The sequence below is a fragment of the Mytilus galloprovincialis genome, chromosome 4, assembly GCF_965363235.1.
Source record: "Mytilus galloprovincialis chromosome 4, xbMytGall1.hap1.1, whole genome shotgun sequence".
NCBI lineage: Eukaryota > Metazoa > Mollusca > Bivalvia > Mytilida > Mytilidae > Mytilus > Mytilus galloprovincialis.
The window spans coordinates 45,045,095-45,056,577 of NC_134841.1; the positions used below are offsets into that span (position 1 = coordinate 45,045,095).

The following is an 11,483-nucleotide window of genomic DNA, read 5'->3' on the forward strand; positions in this document are numbered from 1 at the left end:
CGTAGTGCATTTCCTTTAGACAATAAATGGAAATAAAAAAAATCCCACCTGCGCTTTCTCCATAATATTTTTACAGTGTGTTGTTACTACTTTTGGGACAAATTATATCAAAATTATAGAAAACTTCATCAGCTCTAACTCAAAATATGGACAATTTTATGTGAAGGGGGGCTTGAAATCTTTTGACAGCTTCCGAAATGCTAATTTTTGACCTTTTTCAACTGGACCAAATCACTACTTTACATTATAATTCATGAATCAAATTTTTTTACAGTGTAATTTTATCCCCCTTCTTGCTACTTGAGGCATAAAACATAAATAAATAAATTTGGAAGGGGTATAAAAAAAAAATGACAAGTAGCACACTGTCCACAATAGGGACTATATTCGTGGACAACGAAAATCAAGGGACGATAGCTGTGTACTCGGACCAGCTTACCTATTTATTAAACTTAAATATGTTATCGTCCCAAATGTGGTTTATATATTAAGCAGTCGACATAAGATAGAAACAGCACATTTCTTATGGCAATATATATCGAGTTGGGAATCTTTGAGTTATTCGCCAACATCAGGTCAGGGGTCATCTCTAGTTAACACTGAGTACGTCGGTACTTTGATTAAATCTGTGGCCATATAATTACCTCGGTAATGAGGTACCAACTATGACAATATTTAAGAAGAAATTCACAAAACCATTATCCAAATCCAATGAAAATATGGGATACTAACATTATAGATACGAGTAGTAGATAAAAAAAGATAATAACAAAAATGAAGTTTGCATTATTTATTGTCCATCAATGAGATACATCCATCTAGGTTTTTCGGATCATCATTATTGTATCTTTCAGTGAGTATCGATTGCCTTTCCATAGTCCCCACTCGACTCCATCAGCATAAGATTCATGTGGCCCTTTGAGATAGAGGCCATTCAGGTTGCTAAGGTGACATGCGTTATACCACCAACCTCCCTTGTAAGCCACTGCGCACGAACCGCCCGCTCTATCGTTATCTCTATCCTTTGTTGAGAATTTCTGGCCATTTTGCGTTGCCATACCATCTCCTAAAGATATACTTTTTGATTTACAATAGGAATTTAAATACCCCAGTCATGTTCAATTTCACAAAAACAATTGCTTTGTTAACTATGCTAAAATATGTTCGAATGTAATAGAATATTTTGATATAATAATTACATGACGTACGTTTTTGCTGAAATATGAAAAAATTTTCTGGCTGAATTAGATATAAAAACAAAGAGATAAGGATGTTGGCAAATGAAATATTAAGTATTTATCATAGATCAAAGCAACTATATGTCAGCATACGCCTATAGAACATGAGCAAATCCCACTGCTATATAGTTATTAAAATTAATAAAAGGTCATCGACGGCAAAATGAAAAAAAACCACTAATAGCTTGATTTATGCTATAACATATACGAATACAGTTATAACAGATAAAACCAACGACAACTGCTAGGTAAGGGGACATGTGGGTGCTCTATCGTCCTGCTTAACTTCTTAAACAAACTCTTTATATGGTCTCTCCTTTTTGCTAACTAACTTTGGGAAATCCTTTGCAGCCGAAACATATGTAAGTAACATTAAAATTAGAAAAAAATGACCGTTAAAAAGTTTTTCGTATATCATAGAGCTAAATCTATTTGAATCAAGTCCATATAAACGATTGGTAATCGTGTGAAATAAATTTCTTTGAAAATGAGAAAATAAATTTAAATATAGTATTACACTTCAGATCTGCAAAGTTATGTTAGATATAACATAATCGAACATGTTTGTTCTTTCATCAAATTGGGAGCTAAAGAAGAAAAATAAATAACAATATGGCTTCGTCATACTATCCATAATTCTAAAATTTCAGAAAAAAGTCTTACCTGCGTCACCAGAATAACCACCAACATCCAAAACATAACCAGAAATTTCGCTACCAACACTGAATTTCTCATACAGTGCATACTTTCGGTTGTTTTCGAAGTCTTCCAGATCAATCCTCAATTTGTATTTACCGTGAGAGGTAACTTGGTGCAGATGCTCATTACCTAATATATAAATTTAATAAAGTTGAAATGTACTATTAATGACATATCTTTTAAATATTCATGGTTTACTATTTGGGAAACTAGGAGTTAATGTTTCTGTAAAATTTATTCAAAATGTGTATAAACTATTAACTTGTGATGTTAAAGCAGTACAGAATAGCAGATAAAACTTAAATACCAGAAAAAAGCATAATTTAAAAACATAACGCACAGTCAAAATTGCGTCGTATGAAAGCGTCACAGAAAAAAAAAGATAAAATAGCCTTTCGAGATTTTATAACAAGTGAAACTGCGAGCTACTGCTCACTGATGATACCCCCGCCGCAAGTGGATAATATTAATAGTGTAAAAATATGCAAGTGTTCGGTAAACAGGAAGTTGTCGAGTGATGAATCTGAAAACACATCACACGGTATAGCTGACTTATAAAAATCCTGAAACCAAATTTCAGAAATCCTTGTATTGTAGTTCCTGAGAAAAATGTGACGAAAATTTTCAACTTGGCTATCATGTGTAAAATCATACAAGTGTTCGGTAAACAGGAAGTTGTCGAGTGATGAATCTGAAAACGCATCACACGGTATAGCTGACTTATATAAATCCTGAAACCAAATTTCAGAAATCCTTGTATTGTAGTTCCTGAGAAAAATGTGACGAAAATTTTCAACTTGGCTATCATGTGTAAAATCAGACAAGTGTTCGGTAAACAGGAAGTTGTCAAGTGATGAATCTGAAAACGCATCACACGGTATGGCTGACATATATAAATGTTGATACCAAATTACAGAAAGGGTGGATGTGTAGTTCCTGAGAAAAATGTGACGAAAGTTTCATGGGACGGACTGACTGACGGACTGATGGACGGACTGACGGACTGATGGACGGACGGACGGACAGACAGAGGTAAAACAGTATACCCCCCCTTTTTTAAAGCGGGGGTATAATTATTTAAACTAACATACCCATACCCATACCAACCAATACAGTATACAAATAATATGCACAGTAACAGTGATGAAATACAATAAATAAAAGCGAACTTTATAGTTTTTTTCAAAGTTTAAATAAACAACTTATCACAAAAAAAAATATGATAAAATACGCGATATAAGCAACATTATAATGATTTACAACCTTTAAGAATTGGTCAAGCTATGAAGAAGAATCTAAAAGTCATTTCTTATATTTGGTACCTTTATGAGTAACATGCTATAGTACATTATTTAATGAACCATTGCAACTCACAAATAAAAGTCTATATATATGTATACATGAAAAAGTATTCATTACCCAACCAAAATTCTTCATTCTGGTTACCAAAGCCTTCTTTATAAGTGGCCCAGTCTCTATAGAAATAAGTCTTTCCGTTCATTCTTCGTTGAAAAACCTGAAAATAACAACAATATATGTACATATAAATGTAAAATTTATTTTGAATTCATCAACGCTGTGGAAAATGTAATATCGTTCAATTAACAAAGTACAAAAAGTATTTGGTGTGTTGTTAAAATAATAATAATAATAATAATAATAATAATAATAATAATAATAATAATAATAATAATAATAATAATAATAATAATAATAATAATAATAATAATAATAATGTAAAACTAGATTTAAAAAGGTCTTTTTCAGAGATAAACTATTGCATAATGCAACTCCATGGTGAATGACTTGATTCATAGTTTCTTTGTAAACATTATTTTAATTTTACCTTTCTATTATAGTATTCTAATTTTTTTAATTAATTTGTTAATTTATTCATCTATTGGATTTGTTTCATATAGTAATCCCTTCAAACTCACAGTCCAGCCCCCGCCATGTTTCTCCATTTCACAGAAAACTTTGAAACCACATTTTCTACCAGGGAAGATCTTGTAAATTCCACTTTTACATGTTGCTTTGTCCAGATCACGACAGTCAGTTGGTTTTTTTACTGAAAATATATAAATATTGCAAAACACGCGACTTCTTTTCCAAAGTTTGATGAAAATGCTTAGGTAATACATTATGTACTTAGCTTTCAAGAAATCGGTATTGATAATATGAATCTAAAACATAGATATTCGACATAAACACTTTATAGACAAACAAATAAATGATTACTATCGTATAATAAGATCAGTTAAATTGCAATGAATTATTTATATGGCTTTCATACCTATGCATGAGGATCTAGGTTCTTCATTAGCACCATCATCTTCTGTTTTGCATGCACAATTGTCAGATAGCACCTCAACGACTTTGTTCGCTATTTCAACAGCTACAAAATGATTATTTATTTTACATTATGAAAGTTAGTTAAATCATGGTCAAATTGGTATTATTATGGATTTGGCTTTTTATTTAGTTTAGCCATTACTAAGTAATATAATTATTCATATCACAGTGCTTGCTTTTTATATCATGTTTTCTTCGATAGGGAGTTTCTGCTAACAATGAAGCTCTTACACCAAGAAGTTCAAATCATCCCAGGCTTTCGAAAATTTACATTTTTTTTTTTTAATGGCGTTGTCATTTTATTTTCGACGTATGAATTTGAATGTCCCTGCGGTATCTTTCGCCCTAATTTTAACAACAACAGATGAAATGAAACTGAGGAAATGATTTTGAAAAGAAGACAAATAGAAAAAATCTTAAATTGTCTAATTACTTCTTTTTAACTTATCCAAAAGAAAAAGAATATATTAATATAATTTAAGAATAGCATACCAGATGGGCAGTCCTTCCCTGTAGTCGATTCTGCAAAATTAATTCCCATTAAGAAAATCATGATCAGTGAAATGGCTGTATAAAGAACCATCTTGATGTCTTAAATATACATTTCCAAAGTTTGATAACCTTGAAAGAAATATCGTTTATATAAATGGACTGTAAATTGATTTTTACAAGGTGTTACCTTTTTGGCAAGTATAATTTATATTCCTTCCTTGTATTCTGTTTATATGACAAATAACGAAATGGATATATGTATTGTAAATTTATGATTACGAATGTTTTCTACTCTATTTCAAAATAACAAGCTTTTAAAAAACACAATTATACATTGATAGTATATGAAAAAAAACTAAAAAAAAAGAAGGGTCAATTTTCTTGTTTTCGAGATTTAAATCATTGAAAATTTGACGGGAAATAATTCTCTCAAAACTGTTTATACATTTAACATTGGCAATCTTTTTCTTGAAACTCTTATGAAAAAATAACAATCTTTTTTTAATTATATTTAAACTATATGTAATAAAATAATGAAAAGAAAGTAGGGGTTAGTGGAGATTTTTTTAATGGCCCTACATGAATAAATAAAGGCAACAGTAGTATACCGCTGTTCAAACTCATAAATCCATGGACAAAAAACAAAATCGGGGTAACAATCTAAAACTGAAGGGAAACGCATAAATATAAGAGGAGAACAACGACATAACACTACAATGTAACTAACACACACAGAAACGGACCAAGCATCAGAAAAAATCCCACGAGAATAACAAATATAACATCAAAACCAAATACATGAATTTGGGATAGACAAGTACCGTGACACGTCTATCGCAATGTCAATTTACACTCAAAAATAAGAGAAAACAAACGACGCAACGTTAAATTGTAACACACACAGAAACGAACTATAATATGGAGGATTCTGAATATTAAGCAAATAGCAAACATTAATAAACAGGAGGAGCGAACATCTTTTAGATGAATAATGCTAGATAAGCTTCATAAAAAACCATATACAGAGAGTTCATCGTCAAAGTGATTTAGGTGACAGATAATTTATTTTTTCAAATATAAAGGAAAGTGCAAATAATTTACGAAATTAATATATATATTTCACCCATCTTAGTTTGCAATGGTCACAATATTTTCGCTTCGTTTTAAATTTTCGGCACCGAATGACAGTAATTTATCCGGAAAGCGCCAAAGGTCAGAGTAACAATGGATAAAAAGTTATACGTAGCAAAAACTTGATGTTGAGCTCATAAAGGATCCTTACATATGGAGTCCACTTTTTTAAAATTTCAGCATGTAATTTTGTACAGTCATGTAGAGTGTATATTTATTAAGGTATTCAAAATAAGATAAACGGTACAAAATTTTGGTGAACTAGATGCAAATTTCGACAACTAATGTTTGTTCAGTGATGTCCGAGGCCAAAATATTTCAGTACGCCAAAACGTTATACAAACGTAAAAGGTAAACATTTACATTGATATTAGAATATTTTCGTTTTAAGGTAGCCAATTAAGTTGTGTGTCTACAATATTTATGCATATTTTGTCTAAAACCGAATTCGCATGAGAAAAAACCACACCAGTTTATTGGAATTGTAAGATTTGATGAACTTGAAATTTACTGACGAAATGTCTCACTTAATAGATGCAATATACAAAAGAAAAACAGCCCATAGGTCAAACAGAGATCGACGTAAAATCATGACAAAAAAACGAAAATTGACAAAAAGATAAACAAATGAATTCCAAAGACAATAAAATAAAACACTAAAAACTGATAGCACGAAAGTAATCCAACACTGAAAGTTATAGTGGATGCTCCGGAAGCGTATACATTAAATAGTACCAATACGGAAGCGCTGTCTAATGGGTTACAAGGGAATACAATAAACATTTGTGCAATGATAGGCAAATGAATAATCTGGTCATTGCATAAGAATAATAATCTTATTACTGACCAATTTATTCAAAGATCTTCCCTGGAGTGCGCTTATAAAATCGACTTAAAACAAAAATAAATGGTCTCAATGGCAACATGACGAGTGTCATATGTGGAGCAAGATTGCTTACCCTTACGGAGCTACTGATATCACCCCTAGTTTTTGGTGGGGTTCATGTAACTTAGTCTTTAGTTTTCTATGTTGTGTCTTGTGTAATATTATTTGTCTGTTTGTCTTTTTCTTTTTTAGCCATTTCGCTGTCAGTTGATTTTTCGATCTATGAGTTTGACTGTTCTTTTGGTATCTTCCTCCCCTCTTTTCTATTTGTTACATCTGTGTTCTTTCGTCCACTTAATTTTATAACAAATGGGTAAAGATACATCACGTACCTTAAACTCCATTATCAAGATTCAATTTGGATACTTCTTTATCCTCCTCATTCCGTTACCCATTTGATCTATAAGGCGACGAAGGTTGACAATTTTGTGTTGAAAATAAAATCTCCAAAAAACACTATTTTTCTTATTTCAACTTTAAAAAATATACCTTTAACATCAGATAATTTATTATATCCGAATATTTTATAACAAATATTAAAGGTCAAAGATACATAATTGACTTTGAACAAAGTGCTCGCTATTCAATTTCAACGGTCTCAATGCAGAGAGTTCTGACAGCAAAATATCCACACGATTTTCGTAAATATGAAATCTTATGGAGTGTTAACAAGTACAGCCGAAAAAGGAACCAAACTGGATCCTAACTTTTAATTTGATGCTTGTCTTAATGAAAAAATATTTCTATTCGCTATTTTGAAATCGTTTGATTTTGTCAATTTTTATGGACTTCACCTTTTTTAAATTTGTCTTGAATTTCACTATTTCGTCATACTTTTTTTTTAACTTATAAAATTGAGAATGGAAATGGGGAATGTGTCAAAGAGACAACAACCCGACCATAGAGCAGACAACAGCAGAAGGTCACCAACAGGTCTTCAATGCAGCGAGAAACTCCCGCACCTGGAGGCGTCCTTCAGCTGGCCCCTAAACAAATATATATACTAGTTCAGTGATAATGAACGCCATACTAAACTCCGAATTGTACACAAGAAACTAAAGGTTAAAATAAAACAAGACTAACAAAGGCAAGAGGCTCCTGACTTGGGACAGACGCAAAAATGCAGCGCGGTTAAACATGTTTGTGAGATCTCAACCCTCCCCCTACACCTCTAGCCAACGCAGAAAAGTAAACGTATGTATTCATGTAATACAAACCTAAAATGATTTCTTTTAGATCGAAATATTACCATAATACTGTTTGGTGAAAAAAAACTGACAATATAGGTGGAATTTGGGTACTCTCATGTTAGCAACTTCACAACTACAAATTTATTTTCATGACCAAAATAAAAAAAGTACAAACCTAAAGGCAATAAAATGCTTCGCCATGCACAGCCTGATACGACCACAGAAGTAATTTCATATAAAAAACACGAAATTTTTTATGTCGGTTGAAATCAAACATATTTTAATATGGGACCCTTCAAACTTCAATATGGACTAATTTGAAAACAGGTATCAGGTGAACCCAAACATTTCTATTCAGCAGAAGTCTCTAACTACATCTCCATATGATATTGATAGTATTAAGTCCTACAAAAATATTGAAAATGTGTACATTTATTTTTTTCCTAGCTTCTCTCATGTGAAAGCAGTACCTTTATGGTCACTATTTATGTGTTGCGTCTAAATAAGAATTGTAACACTTTATAGTGACTGAACAGGTTAAACAAATACTTCAAAAGAAACAGAAAAAGAAGACAACTTGGAACAGCACCAGCCATGCCAGTATATGTATGAATAAAAACTCAGATCAGAATAGCATGGACAATATGTTAGTTATATCCTTGTGAATATATAGTGAGGAAAGTTATCAATAATTCTGCAGATAATACTGCTGTAATTTCATCAAGTGTTTTGTACATTTTCTGTTAAAATTTTCACACAATCAGTGAAACATTCAAAAAGGCTAAACTTAAATTTTATTACTGAAAGTTTCAAACAATGACAAGTGTTTTATTTACCAAATAACTCATGTGTTTCTGTGAGAAAAAAATCATGTGCAATTTTAGGAATTAAAGGGAAAGAAGATCCTTTTGCCTCGCACTGGAGCATGTCAATTGTGAATATACTTACCAAATATATTTTGTTTATCATGATACTCATGTCGACATAATGAACAAATACACATCATAGGAAAAATGCACAAATTACAGATAAAATAATTAAAACGTCCTATTTTGTGTGCATCTCCTGCCAAATCAGTATTTGTTGCATCTATATATACTAGATGGGTATAATCAATGTAAATATGGTAAATTTTTAAAGGAAAACCAAAAGTTTTGATAAAAAACACCCCTGACAATGGTGTACCATAACCCCAAAATCAATTCTAATCTTCCTTTTGTGTATTGAACCTTCTAGTCTAATTTCATAGAGATCCATTCACTTATACTAAAGTTATTGTCTTGAAACCAAATGTGTCTTCTTGAAAACAACTACGACAGTATTAAGCATTATTCAATAGCAAATTTTTGAAATGCTTGTATTTCCCATTTCCATCCTCAATTTTATTTTGCTGTCATATAAAAACTTGAAAAGTGAGCTTACAAAACAAAAAAGTATGCAAGAAATGTCATAAAACTGACTCTGAATTAGGACATGAAATTGATGTACAACTAACAAACTGAAGATGATCAGGAATATGAGTGGTTTTTCGTTCGAGTCAGATTTTTTCCACTGAACCCCTTAATCGCTATCAATTAAAATTATTTAGTCAAAATTTAACACTAGTATTAAGGTTTATCATGACAAATTGGCACCCAACTAGAGGCTCTCAAGAGCCTGTGTCGCTCACCTTGGTCTATGTGCATATTAAACAATGGACACAGATAAATTCATGACAAAATTGTGTTTTGGTGATCATGATGTGTTTGATGATCTTACTTTACTGGACTTTCCTCTTGCTACAATTATCTCTATATCTATAATGAACTTGGCCCAGTAATCACAGTGGAAAATATATTCTAAAAATTTACAAAAATTTACAAAAATTTATGAAATTGTTAAAAAATGACTATAAAGGGCAATAACTCCTTAAGTTTTCTCGTTTGAATTGTTTTACATTGTCATTTCGAGTCCTTTTATAGCTGATAATTGGGTATTGGCTTTGCTCATTTTTGATGGCAATATGGTGACCTGTAATTATTAATGCCTGTGTCATTTGTGTCTCTTGTGGAGAATTGTCTCATTGGCAATCATACCACATCTTTTTTTTATGTATTTGCTTACTATTTGTATGGTTCTATTTATATTATTTTGTGGTGAATCATCAGTATCATTAGTAAAAATTTTTGTTAAAATGTTCCTCAGATTAGAATACATTTATTGGTTTTTAGTAATGACAATGCCTGACATGATGCTTGGGCTAGATGATCTAGGAAGTAAACCTTTGTGCTGATTTTTATCAATTCTTTGATAATATCTCCTCCAAATCCGGTCGAAGCAAAGAAATTTTTTGACCAATATGACAATGATTTCACCAAAAGAACCTTTGTGAGCATGCTTCAAAGACTCATAACTGCTCCAAAGTAATCTGATAGAATTTCAAGCTTGTCAAGTGGATATTATCAACAGCTACTTAATTAGTCTTAATATGTCTAAATATCTACAAAGTAATAGTATTCAAAAGGTTATGCAAAATTATTCTCTTGTCATTTTTTGTTTGTTATATGGATACAAATATATAAGTGATACATGTACCAATACAGAATTTGTTGTAGTATGAAAGTGTAGTAATTAATATTTACTGTAACAATGTTAATTCACACAAATTAAGAAATAAACAAATGAATGAAAAATGTTGAACAGGTACAATGAAATATAGTTTTAGAAATCGATTAGGCCAGACAGGCCTTATAATTTTTTTTTTAAACATTAAATTGTAGGACCATTTACACCCAGGACCGAGTCATCAGTAGGCAATAGGTGTATTAAAACAACCTAGCATCATATTGCTAGTAGCGGGGGTAGCATTGTCGGGTAAATTTGGTCTTTTTTTTTAAATTTGGTCAATGGATATACATTTGTATAATGTTTGGTTCAAGTCGAAATATAATGCTTTTATCTCCCTATTACTTACATTGTACATAGAGGTGATACTTCTTTGACAAATCCTTGTACATGAGAGTGAGAGTTGTCTGTCAAATTTTTATTTCACATTAAAGAATGAATTGCATAACAATGAACTGAGCTCAAAGCAAAGTACTTTAATAATACCCTTAGACAAAGAGCTAAATCCAGTGATATACTTTGTACTACAGGTCCTTCATAACATATATCGACCAAAACCATATCTCAATAACATGCCATACTACATGGTTGGATGAGAAGTCCTGAAAAAGACATGATTTTTTGTTATCGTATGTTAAGTATATATGCACAGGTTAAAACTTTCTTGTAGTATAATCATTCAGTATGTAGCAACTATCAATTTGCTTCATGCACATGATATAGGTTGAGTGCCCCTCTGTTGGAAATAAGAACACACCTCCACCTAATTTCAGTCAACTGATAAACAAACATTCAAAACTATAAAATGTTATCCACGACTTGTCAGTGTCTACCCGGTATTTACCATTGCCACTGATTCAGTGATATATGTACACATAATTATATACATGT

General features: G+C 31.4%; 1 protein-coding gene across 1 annotated transcript; it reads right to left on the minus strand.

Annotated features, from left to right (window-relative positions):
• Window positions 1–775: 775 nt before the first annotated feature.
• On the minus strand, window positions 776–4,916 carry LOC143070628 (microfibril-associated glycoprotein 4-like). The gene is made up of 6 exons (XM_076244855.1): window positions 4,782–4,916; window positions 4,231–4,332; window positions 3,875–4,005; window positions 3,357–3,453; window positions 1,902–2,066; window positions 776–1,066 (listed from the first exon to the last, which is right to left on the minus strand). Exons 1-6 carry the CDS (start codon window positions 4,870–4,872, stop codon window positions 819–821), a joined length of 834 nt encoding a protein of 277 aa, XP_076100970.1. The 5' UTR covers window positions 4,873–4,916; the 3' UTR covers window positions 776–818.
• Window positions 4,917–11,483: the final 6,567 nt, after the last annotated feature.

Excerpts from the sequence above, each read along its gene's own strand:
- LOC143070628 (XM_076244855.1), bottom strand. The coding sequence starts at position 4,872 with ATGGTTCTTTATACAGCCATTTCACTGATCATGATTTTCTTAATGGGA. Across the intron at positions 4,333-4,781 it reads AGGGAAGGACTGCCCATCTG|CTGTTGAAATAGCGAACAAA; the intron begins GTATGCTATTCT and ends ATCATTTTGTAG. Across the intron at positions 1,067-1,901 it reads TGGTTATTCTGGTGACGCAG|GAGATGGTATGGCAACGCAA; the intron begins GTAAGACTTTTT and ends GTATATCTTTAG.